We start from the raw sequence: 22,334 nt of genomic DNA on the forward strand, positions 1-22,334 counted from the left end.
TTGGCCACTGGAATGTGCTGCCCAGGGAAGTGGTGGAGTCCCCATCCCTGGAGGTTTTCAAGAGGGGATTGGACGTGGCACTTGAAGCCATGGTTGAGTTAGTCATGAGGTGTTGGGTGACAGGTTGGACTTGATGATCTCTGAGGTCTTTTCCAACCTTGTTGATTCTATGATAACTGTCACAAACTCAGAAAAATGAAAACAGCAAGCTGATAAAACCTGAAGCAAGTTACATCAGGACTGCAGAGTTCTCAACTTCCCTGCAATTCTGAGTATAAATTTCTTCAGTTGTCTATTATACAATGCACAGATCTATTTGTGATGTAAATACATAACAAATGGCAATGACATTCCTTCCCTCATTAGTAAACACAGCATTTCTATCTAATCACACAATATTAAACTACTACTTAATAAGTAATGGAAAAAAATACCATGGTGCCTGCAGTTAATTTTGCTGTTCGACAGACTGACAGATTAACTGATCCTTTAAGCAACTAATGTGTCTTCTCTGAGCGCATACAGAAAAAGCCTTTAGGGCACTTGTTATACAACTTTAGGTTTTCCCCAGCAGTCCTTCTGTTAAATCTAACTTTTGATAATGTCAATAGTAGACAGGGAAATTAGAAGTTTTCAGTGCTGGCCCACCTTTGTACATGATGTTTTCTCTTGTATTATTAATTTATCACTATTATAACAGAAGCAACAACTGAATTTTTTTCTGCTAGGATCCTTAGAGATGCCCATGACACTTGCAAACATGACTAGGGAGACCACAAAGAAACACTACCTGTCCTTCATCTCTCTCCCCAGCCAAAAAAAACCTGAAAAAGGCTAGAATATTTAAGATACCAAACAAGTAACTACCTGAAGAGAGGTTGTAGCCAGGTGGGGGTTGGTCTCTTCTCCCAGGCAACCAGCACCAGAACAAGAAGACACAGGCTCCAGCTGTGCCAGGGGAGGTTTAGCCTGGATATTAGGAAGAAATTCTTCCCCAAAAGAGAGATTGGCCATTGGAATGTGCTGCCCAGGGAGGTGGTGGAGTCACCATCCCTGGAGGTGTTCAAGAGGGGACTGGACATGGCACTTGAGCTATGGTTTAGTTAGTCATGAGGTGTTGGGTGACAGATTGGACTTGATGATCTCTGAGGTCTTTTCCAACCTTATTGATTCTGCGACCTTCTATTCTAAGTATTCTCTTTATGCCTTTATTCAACTTCCATATAGTAAATGCTTTCCACAATTACAGAAAACTTAAGTGAATCACAACTTAAATACATTGTTATAAACTATCAGCTAAATTTAAAGGATATAAATAGTTATGTTTACTATAGCTGTTATTAAAACATGTTACAAGATGTGCCTGGAGCAATTTCAGTTTTAACTATATTGAGGATATTAACAGAGTACTTTTTCAGGCATGGCTGAAGGACATTCTCAGGAAGCTACAGGGCACTAGGCTTTAGTCAGTCCTTAGTATATGTGGACCAAGTACCACCCAACTGAACCACAAAAGGTGCAATCATGTTGCAGCTAGATTCCAAACAAAGCATTTTTACCTGTCATAACTGAGAGGAGGTTTTTACAATGCCTTTGCCTCCCACTGTATTGAGAAAAGGTATAGTCTTGAAATAAAACTATCTCCAAAAGTTATACAGATTTTTGCAGTCCCTGTTTGCAGGATAATTCTCAAAACACACTCGAGATCCTCAGTGAGTCTTGAGGAGTTGAGAATCTGCTCACTTGTGGATCTTTCCTACGAAGTAGTAACGGAGACTGAATTTTTAGCACCCCTCTTATCTTACCCTTATCTTCACAAGTTTTAAGGGTAAAACAAACTGCCAGTTATCTGGTTCCCTGGTAGGAATGCAGAAATTAGTACAAATGGCCTTAAAGCAATCCCCTAATTGTTTCCCAGGGCTGGAAATGTGCAGAGCTGACAAGGAACACCATCTTTCCTGGACTTTCATGGTGCTCTTGAGCACTGCAGCCTAAGAAAAGAGCTACATGTAAAACTTAACGTGCCCTGAGAAGAGGGAAGGTGCTTGCTTTGTTTGAAAGAGAATACTAAAATCACCGTACTGACTCTGACCAAAGATCTACCTGACCCTCCTCCAACACCAGACAATTAGGAAAGGAGTGTAAAAGAGAGCAAGCACAGGGACAGTTCCTTTGATTACATTCCTGAATGCCAAGAATTTGCAGCTCAGCACTTGCCTGAGCCAGAGGTGAAGAACAACACACAACAGACTGCTTAGCTCTTCTTTCTACAACTTAACATACTGGAGGGAAAAGAAAAAACAGTAAACAGCAAAGGATAGTTTAAGATACATTAAAAAAATTCTGCAACTTTAAAAAAACTCAAATTTTTTGCAAAACCCAAGTCAAATCAACTGTGGGAAATGATCAGGTTTCTAGTTTATACTTTTCCATGCTGTGTCTTCATTGGAGAGCTTTGACAAGAGGTCTGTCCTCCAACAGCTGATACTTCAATGTGTTTTTTCTGGGGCACTGGTTGTCAAAATCTGATAGGTGACAGTGCAGCCTGGCAGCTGATGGTGTCTTCCCTACTTTGGCACACCCATTCTAACCAAAGAGAAATTCTCCTGGCCACAAAATAATGGTTGGATAAACGTTAGCAGTGATGTGATTCAAACAACTTCCTGTGTGAGACAGTGTGACTGAGTTGAAGTCAGAAGCTACTAGATCTTAGACTAAATAAATATGCATAAGAGTAAGTTCTCTCCTTTCTGAAAGAGACTCCCAAGTTCCCAAGCTTAGCTAGCTTTGTTACCATAAGCTGCTGAAAATAACTGTGTTCTGACTGAAATGGAACAGTAAATAAAGATAATCTTACCATAAAGTCAGTTTAAGAGAAATTACTTGTAAATCACATGCTTCACTTGAGTTGCTGTAAGTACTTGTAATAATTTATATTGTGTAACTTTGGCTCAACATAAATTCAATAAAACCAGAAACATAGCACTGGAAAGCTTAAAAAAAAAAGCACAGCACACAAAACAAATCTGAAAGGGACCACATCTTTCTAACACTAAGAACAGACACCCTCATTCAGAAACAAATGCTCCCTTTGGCCTCCTACCTCCAGTTTCTCCACACAATCCCAACCCATTTCTGCCAGAAGCTAGGACACAGTTTTACACAGGCTTTGTCAAAACAGACAATAGTCCAGAAAGTGACAGCCCAATACTCGCTACATTCCCACTTCGTGTTGGCAGCAGCCCACCCTTAAAGTAGATTAACTGTAACATGAACTGTAGCCTCAGGTATGATGACAAAGCAATTCAGACAATCCCTCACTCATAGATTTCAATCAGAATTATCTGGGCTACTTTAGGGCAGCTTAGATCAGTCTTTACTAGCCCAGCTAATCTTAGCTGAAATGGATTAGACAGTACCCAAATGGGTAGACCCACCAGGAGATGCAGAGGAACAAGAAACTCCAAGACAGAAGCAGTTATGTCTTCTACTGCTACAAGCAGAGCTAGAAAAAAAACATCTCCAACTCAAGCTTTCTGGTACTTTTTCCCAGTCAAATATGCATGCAGTTGGGTGTACATGCACTGCATTTGAGGATTGGTGGGAAACACTTCCAGAGGAGTTGGCAGGGAAGGGAGGTAACATTTCCTGGCATAGCCATATTTCTGCAGCCCTAGAAATAAGCAAATTCAACTACCTATATAATCCGGCACTTGAAAATGAAAAAGTGATAACCTACTAAAAATAAGCATCTAAGAAACAAAATTATGAATAATTAGAAAGGCATCTTTGCAACAGAATTCCTGGAAGAAACTTGAATCTCCCTGCTCAGTCAGTAGATTGTATTAACTAATCATGTAGATGTGACTGATTCAAACAGCTGAGTCATTCCTACCTGTGCTCACTGTATACTTCCCCCTTCTCAGCTACATCCAAGCAGTATAAAGCCACAACTTCACACTGGTATGGTCAGGCACAAATTACTAAGTCACATGGTATTTTTCAAATAAAACTGAATCAAAGGGACAAAGAGAACAAGTAGAGAAGCAGCTCACTGCAAAAATGATGGTGACTTCCTACCAGCCCTTAAAGAAAGGGAGGGGGCAAAAAAAGAAGCCACGTCTCCAGCCTGTTTCAACAAGTTTATTCCACACTTAAGTTTTAAGTCATCAACTGTATTTAATATTTTAGTAAATTCTAAGTTCTTATCTTCCTTTCCCAAAATGTCATGCCTTGGCATACAATGTCAAACATGTCATATATGCTACTTCATTTCCAAAGTCAAATCTTACTTCTTTTTCTTTTTTCCTCCTTCCCAGAAGTTATAAGTAGAAGGTTCCTTATCACAACATCATGATTATAGAAAAGATAAATCTGTCTTAAAGTGATTGTGTTAAATGACTGAAGCAGTTATCTTGCAGGTTCGGGGAGGGATGGGGCAGTATTTTGTGGTGGTGGTTTGTGGGGTTTTTTTAAAGGCTGCTTTACAGGGATAGCAGTCCAAAATTTAGCAGAAGTGATTGCCCAAGTACTTTTGTCAGTATGTCCTTTTAAGCCCCAGACATTTTTAGAGATGTCTCACTGTAAGCAACACTAAAATAATGGGAGCCACTTAAAGGTCCTAGCCACAATTTTAAGAGTTTCTGCTGTGGCTACCATTAATGCAATCACACCTACAACTGCAGAAACCAGGCTAAATTTTCATCATCTATTGGTTTCTAAGCTACTCTTTTACTTGGGTGCAATTTCAACACTGGCCGCAATGATCTATGTGCAGCCTGCTGCTAGAACAGGACATTAAACACAGTGCCCATGGCTATACATTCTTACCACTTCCCTTTGGCCAGCACCATTTTACATCAACTTGAGTTCACCAACTCAATCAACTGTAGTTTCACAGTGGTTTATGCCAACCTAAAAGCAAAGCTGTACAATACAGCTGTGGCTTTTGAAAACAGGAAACTTCATTTATTTTCCTTCTTTCCACTTGCTCCATTTCCACTCATGGTTCTGCCCTCTCTCTCTTGCACTTCAAGGCCTTTGCTGAACCAACTTCAGCTCACAAACTGATGATCTAAAATTATCTGGGACTAGTTTTCCAACAGGTTAACAAGTTAAACTAGAGCATCCTGGGAACTAGTAAGTGCTAGGACAGGTGCCAAGTAAGTGGTAGGATCACATGGCCGAGAGCATGACTGACTCCCAATGTATGCCAACAGGAAAGCCATCAGAGAGTAAGAAATTATGGGAGGACTAGGGTCAACATGTGTGCTTCTTGATCCCTTTCTTGATTGGTCCTGCTATTTGTCTAATCTCATTGTAAGTCAGTTCAGAGAGCTAAACCAACAAAAAAACTATTCATTATTTTTGGCAAGGCTTGTTTGCTGCCAATGTAATTCCCTGAACTAGCTCAGCAAAGGAACCAGGCAAGCATCTGCACCAGTGCAGGGAAAGGGGCAGGAACACACAGGGAGATGAGAACAAGCTCAAGCTGATTTAAACAGTCATTGAACTGCAACACCCTACAGCAGATCTACATCACGTCGTATTTAGACCTGACAGTAATCTGTGCCTTTACAACAGGAGGCCTTCATTGCTGATGAGAGTACATGAACAGCACCAGCAGTGAAACATCCTAAGCAAAGCTTAACTTGGGCCCAAGCTTGGATGACTACATGTAAAAGCAGAAGAATCACAGCACTCTTCAGACAAGCTGCAAAATATTAGCTAGCTATTCCTCCAGCAATGCCCCTGTGAAAATGTGTTCTATAATTCCCCATTACACCACAGAAAAGCAAGCAAAATTGGTGATAAACTCAGGATCGGAACCCAGTACATTCTCTATACCAAACCAACACATCATCACTCAACTGTGCTGCTTATTAACACTAAACCAATTAGCCAATAGCAGTCCACAGGAAAGTTTTGCAAAGGCTTAGTAATGCACTATAGAGTTCATACTTTATAATGCAATATAGATGTATAATTTATGAGTTGGGTTAACAAATGTGGCTATTTCCTAGCTACTTGTGAAATAAAAAACTAGGGAAAGGAATAATACTGAGATCCTAAATTATTTACCTCTTCTACAAAAAAAAAAGTGCATGAAGCAGCATGAGGGCCTGTTCACAGAATTCAATGAATTTGACACACAAAAACTACTGAAAGGAAAACACATCAATGTGCATGTTTTTTTCTCAGATTAGCAATTGTCCAATAGCTTCAACTGAAATACAAGCAATTACTTAATACACACTAACCCACACCAGCATCTTTCCTTAAATCTATCTTCCACACTTAACTGCCCTGTACAACAATGTGGCACATCAGGAAAAAGAGTGGGAAAATTTGTTAACAAAGCAGCAAATCTCTGCAGTAGTAAACAGCCAGTACTGTAAATCTACCCAGCAACATGAGATACTCTTTCATCCACATACTAGCTTAAGCACCACAACTAAGTACAACTTGACTGTCTCAAACGGGATATGCTTAGTTTTGTTCAACACCTTCTTTTGCCAACAGCTTTGTCAGAGAGAAGGAAAATACATATGTCACGAAAGACAGTCATTTGCCAGGACTGTGACTGATTCTCTCAAGATAAAAATAAAGCAGTAAGTGCAAGTAGCAGAGGCTGGCTAATTGTCAGCTGTATCAGTATCATGATTATTGTCCTACAGGCAACAACAGTTTGAGTGGAATAGAAAACAACACTAGAAAGAAAAGGGGAAAAAAAGGTAAGAAAATTAACTGACAAGATTTGTGCATTAAAAATGCTGTAGCCTGTTTTGAAGCCAAACTCCACAGAGGCCAAAATTTGGGGAAAACAAATAAAAACTTATTGCATGCTACAAAAAAACTACCACAAGTTTGCCAGAGAGCCAAGAGAGAAAACAAACATGTCTATGAAGGAGATGAGCACTACTTAACAGAAAGAAGCTGGATGACAGATCGGTTAAAAATATTCTGGACAGCACAGACAAAATGTTTTCCCCCAAATCATTTGCATCCTTGCAAGCCTGAACAAAAAGAAAACAGCAAGGATGTGCTACTTGAAGTTTGAGAAACATTAAGTGATAATGGTGTTCAAAAGCTTATTTTTTGCAGCAATATGCTATTATAATGGAGCAGTAGTAACGCTTCTACACACCACTACGAGACTCCTAACACAGAATACGCTGGTGCTTCCTTGGTTTAGCACAAGACTTTGTCAAAGGCTACCTCACTGATTCTGTCAAAGCAACTCAAGACGCCATCACCATTACTTGCCAAGACAAGCATTCAGAAGCTACCCACATTCAGCATCAGGAAGTCAGTGTTAACACTTATTGTTTGAATTACTACTGCAGGCTAACCTCTGAGAAATTGCTAATGACATCAAACCTCAGATTTTTTTCCTCTTACAATGACAGGGTGGGAAGTTCTCATTCTTCCCCCTTTCTCCCTAGAAAGTGAGGAAATAAGTTCTAGCTCCTCTAGTTGTGAAATCACGATAGCGACACACGTTTCCAATTGTGCTCCACATGCGGCAGCATGGCTAATGACACTGCTTAGACTATTGCCAATCAGCTACACTTGTAAGTGCGGGTCAGTTCTGAAAAAGAATAGAGAATAAGGGCAGAGACGTCTTGGTAACCGAGCAGAGGGAATCAGACAGTGGAATTATTTTGAGGGGAGAACAGCCCTTCCTTCTGTCCCTAACAAAAAGAAAGCCGAAAGGACAGCCAAAATAGAGCACGTTCCCGAGTAAGAATTAGGAAGCAGTACAACAGGAGAATAATCCTCCACTCTCACCACAGCCAGGTAAGGCAAGTAAAAAGAGTTTCTTTTACACTCCCTCCCACCACTGATAAAGTCCAAGAGGCAGCTTAAAATCTGACACTCACCAGTGATTAACAGGAAAAGTCCTTACTCAGGACTGAAGAGCAATACCCACACTAGTCTCAGCACCAGCCAACAAGTGAGGATGACACCCAGGGTTTGGGAAAAGCGGCTTCCAACTAACATGCTGCCTGTGGACTTCACTACTGAAGACACGTTTTTATCCACATTGTGTTCCAGTAAAATTTTAAGCTACAACACAGACACAAATATATGCCTGAGAGAAATGTATCTGCATTTGGGCATGTAAATTCCTGAATTCAGAGTTATAAAAACCCCAGCTAGGCCAGAAGACTGCACAAGGCCACTGTCCATTATTCCATTCTATAAAAATTACTAAAGCATCAGCAACAAAGAAATTTGGTTTGTAAGATGCAATGCTGGATAAAATATCTACAGTCTCAGCAGTGGTTAAATTGCTGCTATAAAGGAAATTGTCCTCAGATAAATGGTTTCCCTATGAGAATGTTCCAGTGCTACACCTCACCCCAGGTCAATAAATCAAATTAACTGCACCTTGTCCTCTGGCCAATGACATCATCGGCTTGACCACATCTTGTGAAGCGAGTGCAAAAACATATGCTATTTAAGGCATGAAATCATATTACTGCTTTTTGTCCAGCCAGCCTTGTGCTGTTGGTCTGTGAAACAGTCAGTCACCTGAACAGCCTCATTACCACTTCTACACATTTTTTTTTTCCTTCTTGAATTCAAGGCCTGTCTTCACAAAGGTGGAAGGGAGAGGATAAATAATCTGAGTCATTATTTTTTTTAATATCAAAATGCTTTCCATTAGCTGCAGAGTAGTGTTTGGTGACAAATTAGAACCAAGCTACAAAATACAGCATCTGCATTTGTATGTGAACTCCCTTCCTAGTCATGTCTCAAAGATGTTTACATGCTAATCTGGCACTGCTACTTTGAAGTACCCTGCTGTTAGGTCCTTTTTCTCCACAGGGTGAAAACAATGGTCACTAATGAAACCCTTCACAGCCTTATCTGAAACCCATCCCTGCATAAATATTTTCTTTTTTTTTTTTCTAAATTACTGCCTCTTTTTAATAAACTAATCCATTTGTTTTCTTTCTAAGTAGACTAATACCTAGTTTAAAACTTAATTACTCCAGACAATTTAAGAGGATTAATTTCAATTTTCACTTGGTGTTCTTATAACACAATCACCAAAAAAAAAAACCACCCACCACCCTCATCTTCCTCTCTAGATCCTGTACTGCCTTCCTAGTAGTTATCTTCTGTCTTGAAAGTCAAATCTAAATTAAAGGGGGGGGGGGGGGGGGGGGGAAGAGCCAACCAACCCAGAACAGCCAAAGATACAAGCAGCCACAAAAGCATCTGACACACTGCACTGTTAAACTGCATCCACATTAAGCAAAAAGAAGGTGAATAAGATTATCCTCAATGTATTCAATTCTGTTTGTCTTCAGAGGGAGGAGGAAAGCTGTTCAGATTTTGAGGATGTCTTCTATAGCTCTCTTGATGCCCGGAAACGTAAATTAGAAGCAACTCTCCTTTAAGGAAAAGAATCAAGGACAAAGGGACCAAAATTGCCCAAGCCTCTGAAAAGCTGATACGAAAGGCACAGCTTTACAGTCTTGAGTTGCTATAAATTAAAAATAAGCTCTTTATTTAAAAGACATGAGCGTTGGAGAATCTGTGAGCAGATCTGATGCTGTTCAAGCCCCAGGAGGGTTTTGTTTTTGCTGGCAGGGGTGGAGTGGAGATGGGGGGGTCATTTTGGTTATTAGTAAATAAATCAAGCAGCAGAGTGAGGCCTAGGCGCCTGCCAGAGGAGCCAGGGCCTAGCTCTACCCCCTCCTCTCCTCACACAGCCTGGGTTTGATCTTGGGGCCCTGTAGGTTGCCAAGAAAATTTAAAAAAAGCAAGAGAGAGAGAGAGAAAGAAGAATCATGTTGAACCACAAAAGCACATGGGGCGAATGTAAAATATAAACACGGCGTTGGGCTCTGAGTGGCTGTTATTAAAGGTCTGAATTACTAAACATGAGAGGCGGGGAAAGCGAGGCGGCCATTTCAATAATATAAACCTCCCCGAATTAGACATTATTCAAATGAGGAGGAGAGGGGGAGAGCGAGGGAGAGAGACGGGACCCGCACCCCTACAGTGCCAGCCCGCCGGGGCTGCCGGCACCACCACCCGCCCCTGCCCGGGCACCCGGGGCGCCAGGACACGGGTGCGGTGCCTGGCAACCAAGGGGCTTGCCCCGGAACCACAGCATCCTGCTCCCCGCAAGCCCTCGGGGCTGTGGGAGCAGGATGGCAAGGAGGGAGGAGGGCAAATAACCGCCGTGCCAACTCCAGCCTTTGGGGGTGCGAACACGAGGCCTCTCCCATCGGAGACGGGCACGGAGAAACTTTGCCCACACCCCCCCAAGTCACCCCACACTTAACCTCCCCTTTATGGGGCAGGGGGAGCTTTAAATAAGAAGCCAAACCACGCTCTCGTCCCACCCCTCCCCGAGGCCATCCGCACCCATCCACCCTATGTCTACAGGCCCCAGGCTCTGGGGAAATAACCCTAGCTGAGGGGGATGGGGGGATGCGGGAGAGGGCGGGGGGTTAATAAAAGGAAAGATGAGGAAACCAAGTCTTTCTCCTTCACCCAACACACCGAGGCGCCAGCACCTCCGGCCCCCTCCGTCCTGCCGCCGCCGTGCCGGCGGAGGTACCCTACCCTACTTGGGGGGCTGTCCGCTTCCCCCGAGCCCGGCGGGCCGTGCCCAATTCCCCGACCTCCGTCGGGACCGCTCCAGCAGCATCCCCCCTCGCGCCATGAATATGTAAAGCGGCTTTTATTGTGGGCGTGCGGGCCGGGGGGGAGCCCGGCCGGGTGGCGGCCAGCTACCTCCGACCGCTTTCGGGTGCGGGGATGCATGCCCTCTCCCGGCTTCCCCCCCTCAGCCCCCACCGACTCTCCACCCCAACCCCACCGCCTCTCCGATGCGCCGCCGCCGCCCGCGCCGCCGCCGCCCCCCATCGCCCCGGTGCCTGCCCCGGGCGCCGGTGCCCCGGCGTGCGGGCGGGTGCGAGTGTGACTCCGAGTGAGGGAGCGGGCGGGCGAGGGAGGGAGCGTGTGTGTGTGTGTATGTGTGTGTGTGTGTATGTGTGTTTCCCCGCACGGGGAGGCTGCTTTCCTTCTTTCCCCCCCCCTCCCCGCTCCCTCCTGTGCCGTTAATTATAATAATCCTGAGTACTAATAAATTATGCTAAGCGGGGCGGGCGAGCGGCGGGGGGGGCCGCGTGTGCGAGTATGAATATGAATATGTAAAATGCAGTAATGATTACCTGCCGCTGCCGCCACCGCCGCCGCCGAACTCTCATCTTGACTCGCTGCTCCTCCGTCCGCCATTTTGAATATTTTAACCAAAATCGGCCGCCCGATAAACCCTCCCTCGCTCGTGGCCCCCCTCCCTCCTCTCCTCCTCCTCTCCTCCTCCTCCCCTCCCCCAGCCGCGCGCCCCCTTCCCCCGCCACCCTGCTGCGCCTGCGCCAACCGACGGCGCCGAGGCCTTGCTCTGCGCCTGCGCACGCTCTCTTCCTCTCTCCCCTCCTCCCCCGTTCTCTCCGGCCGCTTTCCCGTCCAGCGGAGCCTTGGCGCTGCGCATGCGCTGAGAGAAGGGACTCTCGCGCTCTCCCCCCGAGGGCGCATGTCGTGCGCCACTGCGCGTGCGCTGGGCTCTTCGCCTTCACCTCTGTGCGGGGGCTCGTTAACGTGTAAACCGTCGTGCCGCGCGCAGCGGCGTCTCAGTTAGTCTCCCTCCGTGCAGGCCCACGCGCCGCTCTGCTGGGGGGTGGGGGCGCGGGCGCTTGCGCACGGGGGCGCCCGTCGGGAGCGAGTCGGGCTGCGCCCCCCGGGCCGTGGCCGGGAATGGTGAATGGCACAGGGCGTAAGGTATAGGGCGCCTTGTCTCCCCCTCCCCGCCTTTGGTGTCGGGCCGCCCACCCCTGGCTGGGCTGGGGGGGTGGGGTATTGCGCCTCCTGCAGCGGCGGGGCTTCGTGGCGGAGCGGAGGTCGCTACGGGTTAACGGTGGAGGGACAAGACAAGCGGCGGGGAAGAGCCTCTCCCAGCTGAAGTGGGCATTTCAAGCCCTGCGTTCGTTAGCTGTTCAGCGGTCAAACTGGCGAGGAGCCGCGCAAATAGTTAATGGTGGTAGTTGAGGAGAGGCGAGGAGATGACAACGTCTTCGAATACAATCTTGGGCTGAAAGGGCATTTCGAAAAGAGCTGTACCTGCAAGTGGCTGTGTGAAAATAAAATACCGATCATAACTGCTTCTGCACGGCAGGTATCCCCAAGCTCAGAGCAAAATTAACCCCCTCTGAATAGAAAGGCACTGCATACAGAAAAAGTGACATTACAGAACCTGCAGTTGTCTGTGCAGGAAGGTGCATGAGCAGAGGTTGGTTTTTCCTTAAAGGGCAACTGCAAAGAAGGCGATGCTCTGATAAACCCTCTGTAACGTGCCCCTCGTTCCGAGTATCTCAAGCATTTTATCCTCTTCCATCTTCCACATATTTTCCACACCTTGAAGCAAGACATGAGTTGGGCTTCACGTCTCCCTCATTAGCAGGGAGGGGGGAAAAAAGAGATTAAAATTAGCTTTATATTCAAAACTTCCAAATCAGGACAAGCCGTCAGCTGAACAGGCGGAGCGGCAAAAGTTTGCTTATTCTTGACAGATTTAGCAGAGTAAAAATAAAACTTAAATTCCTAAGCTTAATGTTACATAAATACACGTTATCCTTGAGCTTGTAACTGTACAACAATAAGAAGAAGCAGAAGGTGGTTATAGAGTGGCTTTCATTAGGGATTCTTAACATTTCCAAGAGTCATTAACTCATACAGGTCAGAGTCCAAGACATTTTATTATTTTTTTTTTGGGGGGGGGGGAGGGCTCAAAATCTTGTAGAATAAGAGAAGCTGTCAAGGATCCATTCTTGCATGCTGTTGCTGGAGAAATGATGGGTTGTATCAGGCAGATTTTGTTCATTGGTAGGGCAGAGCCAAAAGGAAAGGCTGATGGAGGGAGACAACAGGGCTGAATCAGAAAGGCAATTTTAACATTTTTATTTAAAAACAAGTTCCTCTGTTAGTGGGATTTTTTTTTCCCCTGCTACAAAACAATACTGCAGAAAAACATTGCTAGAAATAGACTGCCCTGTGAAAGGGCAAAACCCCTTCCCTTAACACTAATTCCACTCTTGCTTATTTATTTGATGATATTCGGTGTCAGTAATTAAGTGCTTTGTCTCATGAAGATGGGTGTTTCACTCACAGAAGTGAACATGTAAACAAAGGCATATTGTCGTGCTCCTGTTCAGCCATGATCCTTGCAGGCCAGTTAATCCACTTTTATGGCCAGGTTATACCAGCACTGCAGCACACAGTGGCTGCACCACAGCAGATAAAGGTGTAGAGAAAGAGCTGCCTAGATTAAGACTCTGCACAGCTCTAATCCTGCCTACGCTGAATATTCTCCCCTGTATTTTCCCATCTAACCCATAGACTTTTCTCAGTCCTGCATGCTACTTCCTAGTAACCCTGATAGTAGCAGCTTGTCATTGGGGAGAATTTGTTCCCATTACCACACCTGATTTAGTCTTTGCTCTTGTTCAGCTCCTGTGCAGTTAGTTGGAACCCACAGCTGCCAAAGAAAAGCTGTCTGAAAACAAGTACCTACTGGTTATTTATTTTTCTCTGGTAGTTACTAACTTGCTCTCTGTTTTCTAATTGACCAGCTATAAAGAGAGCTTAATTCTGTTTGGTCACAGCTGCTCTCCCTCTCTCTTTGAAGCTTGCTCTGCACCTATGTCTGCATCCTCTTCTCTAGTTTGGTTTGAATCCATCTCTATCTGATATCTTCCCCAAGGTGTCATACATCCCTGTGGCTATACATCCAGGAAAGCTGGCCAAATCATTAGTGATGAATAATTTATCAGACAAATTTTCCCTCTATTTCAGTTGTGAGTTGTCTGAAAATAGCTTGTGATTTCTGAAAACTTATCATAAAATCGCAGAACCGGAGACTGTTATGGTTCGACATTGCTTGCCTCAGTGTCTGATTGGTGTCTGGCGAGCGACTTGCTGGAAATACTTGAGATAATTTGACACAAAGATGATACAAGGAGCGTCACACTCTAGATTCATTTTACAAAAAGACTTAAGTGGGAAACTGAGTTGTTTGGCTGCCATCAGCGAGGCTGGGCTCACACTGGTGGTTCAGACGTGCTTGCCTCCTCTGCTGAAACACAGCCATAGCAGCGAGCACCTTCTGAGACTCTGTGTTGCTATTCTCTGACTGGACGTGTCAGCCTTGTAGAACCTTCTCTCACAGGGATTTTGCTTTAAAAATATTTTCTGGCAGTGATAAACAACGCAGCGTTCAAAATCAGCACGCCTGTAAGGGGAAGAAATAGTATTTCAAGCCCTTTTCATGCACTGCAGTAGATGTGTCCATTTTTTAAATGTTGATCCAGAGAGCTTCTCATTCCTAGCACTGCTTGGCCTGTTCTACTTGTGCCTGGAACCCCAAATTTTCTCTGATGGCCCTTCTGAATTTCCTGTCTCCTGATAAAATGAATTCACTAGTGTTTCAGTGACAATGACTTTTTTTTTCCCCCTTCTTTTTCTTATTTTTTGTTTCTTTTCATTTTTTTCTTTTTTTCCTTATTTTCCTTCTTTTATTTTTCCTTTTTTTTTTGTTTAAGGTGGGTGGCAGAGGACAAAAGAAACAGAATTTGCAGCATTTAAACAAAAAGCAGATTGGGAAGGAAATTCTCCTTGTCCCCCTACAGCTCTAATTTTTAGAGAAATTAAGAGGAAAATTATCTGCTCTGCTCCAATTCAGTGGTGTCATTCAGATGTGAACCGCAGATGCTGCCTTTCTCACACAGTGTCCCTTCTCTTCATTATGTTTTCTTCACATCAGATTTCTCTCCTTAAGGAGAATCTCCTTGCTTTCTAGAGCCGTGTTTGCTTCAGCTTTCATTTTGGTCCTCAGATACTGCAGGAGGCTTCTACTGCAGAGCAGTCATTCTTTGCCCTTTAAGCTTTCCTGCGTACTTCTCCGGAATCTCTCAGTTTCTTTCACTTTCAGACCCACTCAGACCGTCTCACTTTTAATTAAACTTACCTTTATGCCACTGGCTGTTTGCCATTTTTTCAGGTGTGATACACACCCTTACCCAGGAAGACTGACGGCCTCTTGCCGATACAGCCTCTTTAATGCTTCCAGAGGTTATAGTCTGCTGTTTTTGGGGGGTTGGCTGGCTGGCTTTTTTTTAGTGTGCTATTGATATAAACAGCAAAAGACAGTCCATGTCTCAAAAACTTTAAAATTTAGAGAGATGTCAGGCAAAGAGAGAGAGAAAAATAGGATTAGTAGCTGCTTTATTGAAGAGAAGTGAACAAAAACAATATAAAGACCAGTGTCACAGCAGACATTAGTGGGACTGGGAGCCAGGCCTAAGTGCTGTGAGGCTTTGCAGTTCAGTATTTAACCACAAAGCTGTTTTCCCTTTCTCTCCTGTGTGGCTCCCCACCCTCCTCCCATTCTCAAGCATGGAGGAGACAGTCCACCCTTGCCCCTGAGGCTCAGGACCCACTGGTGGTGTCTGTTTCCAGTATTATGCTCTACCCCCTCTTTAGAGCCCCTTCCTACGTGCCTTGTGAGTTGTGAGCACAAACAGCAGAAGAGAAATGGAGGCTGTCCATAGCATATATAGTCTGTTATTTTCCCCTACACACTCTTCTGTTCGCCTATGACTGGACTGCTTTCTCGCTCTGCTTCTGTCTCTCTTCTGTTGTCTTTGGATTGAAGAAAGGATGATGCCGAATCTCTTGTTTCTGAGAATCATCACCAATCCTCTGAATCTCCCAGCTAATGCAATTGTAGCAGGGAAGTTGTACCATTTCATAATGCTCTGCCCATCCCAGGTGCAGCTAACTGCATTTTAGGAAATAAGAAATGGAGCACAGCAAAAAGAAACATGTTTTTCATTTTCATATATTTTTTTTAATCCTGTAATTCAGAACCTGCACACATCCTTAGGAAAGGGAAAGGTAATCAGGTGGGTTTTTCAATCTGCTTCTCATTCTCTGCTGCTTTGGCTGCACTGACTTTTTTTTAGATCAATTCTTTGTATGCAATCCAGGGGCTGTCATCAATGCAGCATCTGAGCATCTTCCAATTGTAATCAATTACATCTCACAAATCACCAACTTAGAAGATTCAGGAAAGTATCACTGCACTGGTTTTACAATGGTAAACTAAGGCAGAGAAATTAAGTCACTTGTGCATCTCAGCAGCCCAAGAAGAGAAGCGATTCTCTCTCTTGTGCCTTGATTGAAAGACCCTGTTCATCTTCTTGTCGTTCCTCTCCCAGGCTTGCTCCATCTTTACCTGTCTCTCTGCTCCAAGAAGGGCAACAATGGGGTCCTACAACTTGATTCAGTTCTCTTGAGGAGTGGGATTTGCAATTGCCTGGTTCAAGTTGCCACTCAAAACTGCCACAGATAAGCTTTCAGTGGTTTTCTTTGCCTCCCCTTACTACAAGGGAACTCTTAAAAACACATCATATTTTCTGTTATGAGGACTATTAACAAAGACTTGGGAGAAGCTCAGCTGCTACAGCGAGAGTGCCTGCAGTCTGACAGACCCCATAGAGAAGGACAAACTCAGTTTTGTACGTGTATTAAAAAGAAGGCTGAACTCTTTTTGACCAGTTATACAGCACACTTTCTGCTGTAGACCTTGGGAATGCTTTGGTGGTGCTTACACGAGGAACCAAATTGGTTTTGACCTCAGTGAAGAGGGGGCCAAGAGGGACACATCTGATGCCTTTTAGCAACCGCAAGGTTTTCTGTAGAATAGACATAGCCTATGAAACAAACACACAGCTGGAGTTAGGGTGCTTTTGAAAACACTGTCTTTATTCTCTACCTCCCTTTCTTCCAGGACAGGCTCTTTGCTTATTCCCTCTTCAGAAAGGGACTTTTCTGGCACACAGCCTAGCCTGGCTGGAGATTAGGGATTCTCTCTGCCCCTTCATCCTTGAATATTTCCTTTTAATTTCACAGTTTCAATTCCAAATGTGTAATTACATTCTGCCTACCCCAAATTCCTCTGTAATTTCAATTGGACACGGTGTCCTTCACTCTCCAGGCAGAACTCTTGCAGTGCTGTGGGGCACTGTTAAAAGGCTGCCACGCTCCACTCTAGTCCCATTTCATGTAAATGGGGAAAGAGAATGGACCTGGATCCCTTTGAACTAAAAATGCTGCTCCATATAGGCGAGACAGGGGTTGCCGTAGAGTGACAAGGCAGTCGTACCCCATGGCAATACACTGGGCACCTTTTACAGCGCCTTAGTCTGAACAGACTTTTGGAGTAAAAGTCTAAATCTGTCTGGAGATATTTCTCCCCCACAACACCATACCCTTTGATCTCAAATAATGTTGTACAGGGACCCCCAAACCACTAGTTTGCTGAATTTATGTGGCCTGAGAGTACCTGCTCACACCATTTAACATGGCAGAAATGCCACAGTGATTTAATTTAGGTTCAGGGAGTTGTGTAGCAATGAGAGGGTATGCAGCACAGATACCTAATTCAGTAAAGTGCTTTACAAAAAAGGGGAAATCCCATGCATTTGATGACCCAACCCTAATATTTCTGGCAGATTTTGCTCTGGCATTATTTCCCCTCAATCCCTGCCTGGTGGCAATCACCTGAGTCCCACATTCCAATTTCTTTTATCTCAACATTTCTTCTGAAGTGTTGATGTTTACTTTATATCAACATGAAAATATTACTGCTGTTCCTTTCTCCTCTTGCTTTCTGCTTCCTTTCTGTGGCACAGCTGCTTATTTGCTCAGTGTGCCTGCACGCTGTCCTCCAGGTATCAGAGACATTCACCTTTCATGTTTCCAGCACTTTCTGTGGAAATTTGGGATAGAGAAGGCAAAAGAGATGTTTTGAAGGGAGAGTACTCCTCCTTTGTCTTGCTTTAGAACAAACTTCCTCATCCTGTACAAGTTTTGTGACAGGCTCAAGGCAAGGAGTTGTTCGCCTGGTTTGAAATGACATTCTACACAGCTCCTACAAAAGGAATTGGTTTACTGTAGGAACTGGAATTGTCTGATGTTTGATCATCTTCAACAAGAAGCCATGTTCTTTTCATCATATGTACACTGGCAACAGAGGAACGTGGCGCTGATTCCACCATTAGCAACAGTCCTTTGCCAAAGTTAATTCCCATTCACTGAAAAAGCAGCCTGGGTAGCCCTTCTGCCACACAATGGTAAATCTTCACCTGAAGTAATCATCCAGCTCCTTGCTGGCAGTGCTATATCTACATAGAGCCTCAGTGACTTTGAATTTTAATGGGACTTCTGCTTCATATATTCTTCAGCTTTGGTCCTGCTCCCAGGGAATATCTTTATGCCCACACCTGTGGTAGCAGACCTGAGGCTGCTGTTTGGGTCTCCAGGAAACAGCAGATGGATCAGGAGAGATCAAGTAGACTGTATTTCCATGTTTCATTGGTTAGCTAACACTTTTAAAAGTGAGTTGTTAGGAGGGAAAAAAGCATGTAATAACCAGAGCTGGGTTTTGTTTGGCTTTGAGTCATAAATCTTAAAGGAAAGAGCCATCATGTTCATCCCCAAGTTTGTCATACAATCAGCAAGGGGCAAGGCAGTAGTATGGGCAAGAAAATGAAACATGTGAAGGTACAAGTGCCAGCAGGGGGAAGTCACTGTTGCTTATTGTCAGTTTTGGTGTGACACAGAAAGTTCAGCTAATCCTCTTAGTTACAGAGACACAGGGGTAGGGGGAGATTGTTATCTCAAGCAATTTGCTGGCTCTACTCCTTTTTTCCTTCAAGTTTCTTTTCGCCTAATTGAGCAGAATTTCTTCCTGGGTCTGGTTTGCAATAATCCTGGGGCCTCATCTGGGAAAACATTGAAAAATACAGAAAAGAGAAGCAGCCCAAGTGAGGCAGCTATCACTGTGAGTTCCTTCAGAAAGGTATCAGGTTTGGCTCCAAGTGCTGAGGGTTAGAAATAAAGATTCAGAACAGTCTGTTGATCAGAGTTAGTGATCACTCAGAAAGGTGTATCTCAGGCATGATCTAGGATAGGTAATGAAAGGAGGAGCCTGGCAGTCTGACATGGAGCAAGGGGTTGGAATTCTACTGGAGTGCATCAGAAATGTGCTGATTCCACTTTAATTGCCAAAGGGATGTATCTGCAGTAAATCTAATCAAGAGTCAAAAGGTGAACACAGAGAGTAATAACTGAGGAGGTTTGTTTTTATTTATCTGGGAGATAAGGATTCAACTACAGCAATAGAATGAGAAAAGGCTCATCTGTTGGACACAAACAATTTTTCCACCCACGCTCACTCATTATCAGGGGTTTAATATTCTGTTACTGAGGTTATTTAACAGTTTCTCAGCCTCAAGGCTGGTAATGTTTGTGCAGATACTCTGCCAGTTGCCACAGGTGTCTTTTTACAAACGATCTGAATAATTAACATGGGATAGTCCTGAAGATGGCAGTAGCCTGGAGCCATTCTTCAGCAGACTCCCAGCATTGTTGCTGGTGCTGAAGTAGGGCTGGTGTGGAACAACCAGTAGGAGGACACATTTGAAAACTATTTCCATATGTAAAGGGGCAAGACAGTTTCCAGCACCATGATCTTACATCCCAGGGTAATATGGGCTCTGGTTCCCATAATTCACCCTGGAGCAGTTTGAAATACCACCGTTTCCAGCTGCCTGCATTACTAAGGTGCTGGAGGTAGCTAACCCAAAGAAGAGTTGGCCAAATCAATGCTACCTGTCCTGTGCTGTTTCAGCTCATAACCTGATGCACCAATGTAAATCTGATTTCAGCTGATAGCAATTTGCTCTGATATCCTGGGATGAGGACTGCAGAGATGAGTGGTTAAATTGGAGGTTGTATCAATCTGTTTTTCTGTGGTGGCTAAAGAATTTATTATCTCTGGGTGTGGAGATTGGTTACCTTTTCAGTTAGGGCAGCTAAATCAAACAGAGACTATGACTCAGAGCCATCAGATGAGAAAGAAAGGGCCAGAGCAGGCATCAGTCAGAGAGCAGTTGGAAAATAAGCAGTAAAATGATTTTAATACAAAAGATAATCTGCTAATTTCCCACTAGCACCAGAGAAGGAAGTGACAGGTTTGGTATGCATGTCACACCTGGACATCCTTTTCGATTTGGCATGAGCAAGTCTCTCTCTAGTGCTGACTAATCCAGATTAGTCAACTTCAAGCTCACAGGTGCAGAGGGGTGCTCTGGGTTTATCCCTACCTGGATCTGGCCTGTGACACACACATTGTGCCCATCACTGGTCTCCAAGCAAAGGAAACTCCAGGAGTAATAAACAAGAGTCATGGTGTGTTCCACCAAGTTTTTGATTTAGGCACTCAGAGAATGCTATGTCTTGTACCTTCATGTCACTTTGGTGTGTCTCTAATGCATACCTGCATCAGGCATGATAATTGCATTTCCTTATTTCACATCCATGCTGTGACAATAAATGTATTAAGAAGCACAGACACTACAGCACTGAGGGCATCTTCAGCTGATTTCTTTCAGTTCTTTACTTTAAAGATATTGGTAAAATTTGATCAAAGGCAGGATTTGCTTTTCCAAATTGTAGTGATTTAGTTATGTATGGGAGCAGTGGCAGGAGGAAGGGGGCTTGTGCCTGTGCTACATGTGACTGGCACAAAGCATAAAGCAGCCCTTGGACCACAAGATACACAGGGAATGCTCCTTGATTACTTCCTTGGGAGTCTGCTGTACTTCAAACAACAGAAGGAGGAGTAAGAACATGGTGGATTCGTAGGTCTGTCTCTTTTTTCATGCAGATCTGCACAGCCAGCTAGTTGCAGGACCACATCATGCTCTTTAACCCTCTCAGTGAGTATTTCAGGTTGCAACATTGAAAATACATGGAAAAGCCATATGTGTTTTTTAGCTACAGATATGCTTCCTGGATCCTACTATGTAGTATCAGACTGCAGTTCTGACAGTGAGAAAGTATTCACAGTTGCAGCCTGTGAAGAAATTAGAAATGTGCAAAATGCATCCACAATGACTTGGAAATGCGTTTTATAAATATTCTTGCAGTTGTATGTGTGAGTGTTAGATTTCTGTCAGTCAGAGAATGAATGTTTAAAACCACTGGAATAAAAAGGCAGAATTGCAGCTGAATGAACAAAACCCAACATTCACCACTGTGAGCAGGACCATCGTATTTCCCAATGGCACCTCCTCGTCTTCCCCTAATTCCCCCCTCCCTTTCCCCTCCCTCTTCAAACACATACGCATACACTATGGGAGGAATGACAGCTGTTCTTCATGGAATGACAGCCCAGGGATATTGCATCCTCCCTTAAAAAAAAAAACCCAGGCAAGGTACAGAATAAGGTCAGTGAAGGGAGACAAAGGGGTCTCCCAGAGATGGCAAAGGGTAATTTATTGACAGATGAGATAGACGTTACTACAGAAAAATATTAAATGGATTCTTTTCCACTGTCTTTGGAAGAGGGGGAAAAAGTGGGAAGGGTTAGGAAGGACAGATGCCAGAAATAGAGACAAATTTCCCAGGAGAGGAAGAAGAAATCCTGAAGGAAATTAGGATCAACATAGAAGGGAGGGAAAAAAAAAAATAAAAATCAGAGCATCTGCAAAGCTACGAGGTTCTGTCCTAGAATCCTGTATGGAGACAACAAAAAAGGGCAGTGGAGAAGGAACCCCACCACTATCAGCAGCCTGGCTTCAAAGGCACTCTGTGAGAAAAGGAAGTGCTGGTAAAACAGAGTGCCTGATTAAAAGCCAGTGTTTGAAAAGGGCTGCCAGGAAATTACAGAGCTGTGCGTGCACCCAACGTCAGCAGCGAGGAAGACTCTGGGAGCACTAATCAAAAGGAGGCTGAGGGAGCATATGGAGCATGGAGATTTTATTAAGGACGGGAATGAGCCAGAGTTCATGTAATGGGAGCAACCGAGCTCAGGAGATGGGAGGAAGGAAAAGGCCAAGTCTTCCGGTGCAATAAACTGGCATAGTGATGTCAATTCTGACAGTGTGTCAGTTCCTGCTGCAAGGGAAGAACCTGAGCGAGAGGCTTAAATAGTGAATGTTAGGAATCTAGTTTCTCTGGCCTAGATTCAGAAGTTTCCCCCAAATAATTGTGCAGAAGAGGGCAGGAAAAGCCAATGTAGGAGTGCACTCCAGTTTGGGTTCTGTGACTCCACATTGCCCCCAGCCAAGGTAGGAAGATACCGAGGACATGTTCCTAAAGCTTGTGAGGTTAGAAGGCTTTATGATTTTTCACCTTTGTGAAATAGCTGCCTAGCTTACTGTTGGACAGGAAGGCAAGTTGAT

At 44.2% G+C, this 22,334-nt stretch overlaps 1 protein-coding gene across 3 annotated transcripts in view; it reads right to left on the bottom strand.

Moving 5' to 3' along the window:
* The window catches only part of POU2F1 (POU class 2 homeobox 1), a 125,896-nt gene extending 114,588 nt beyond the window's left edge, over positions 1-11,308 (bottom strand). For all 3 annotated transcript variants that reach the window (XM_068144669.1, XM_068144666.1, XM_068144665.1), the window contains exon 1: positions 11,202-11,308. In XM_068144669.1, the coding sequence (XP_068000770.1) occupies positions 11,202-11,265 (64 nt within the window). In that variant the 5' untranslated portion in view covers positions 11,266-11,308. The remainder of the gene's footprint in view (positions 1-11,201) is intronic.
* Between the last annotated feature and the right edge of the window lie 11,026 nt (positions 11,309-22,334).

Source organism: Melanerpes formicivorus, unplaced genomic scaffold (genome assembly GCF_026170545.1).
Source record: "Melanerpes formicivorus ecotype bairdi unplaced genomic scaffold, bMelFor1.0.p_v2 SCAF_11, whole genome shotgun sequence".
NCBI classification, from domain to species: Eukaryota; Metazoa; Chordata; class Aves; order Piciformes; family Picidae; genus Melanerpes; species Melanerpes formicivorus.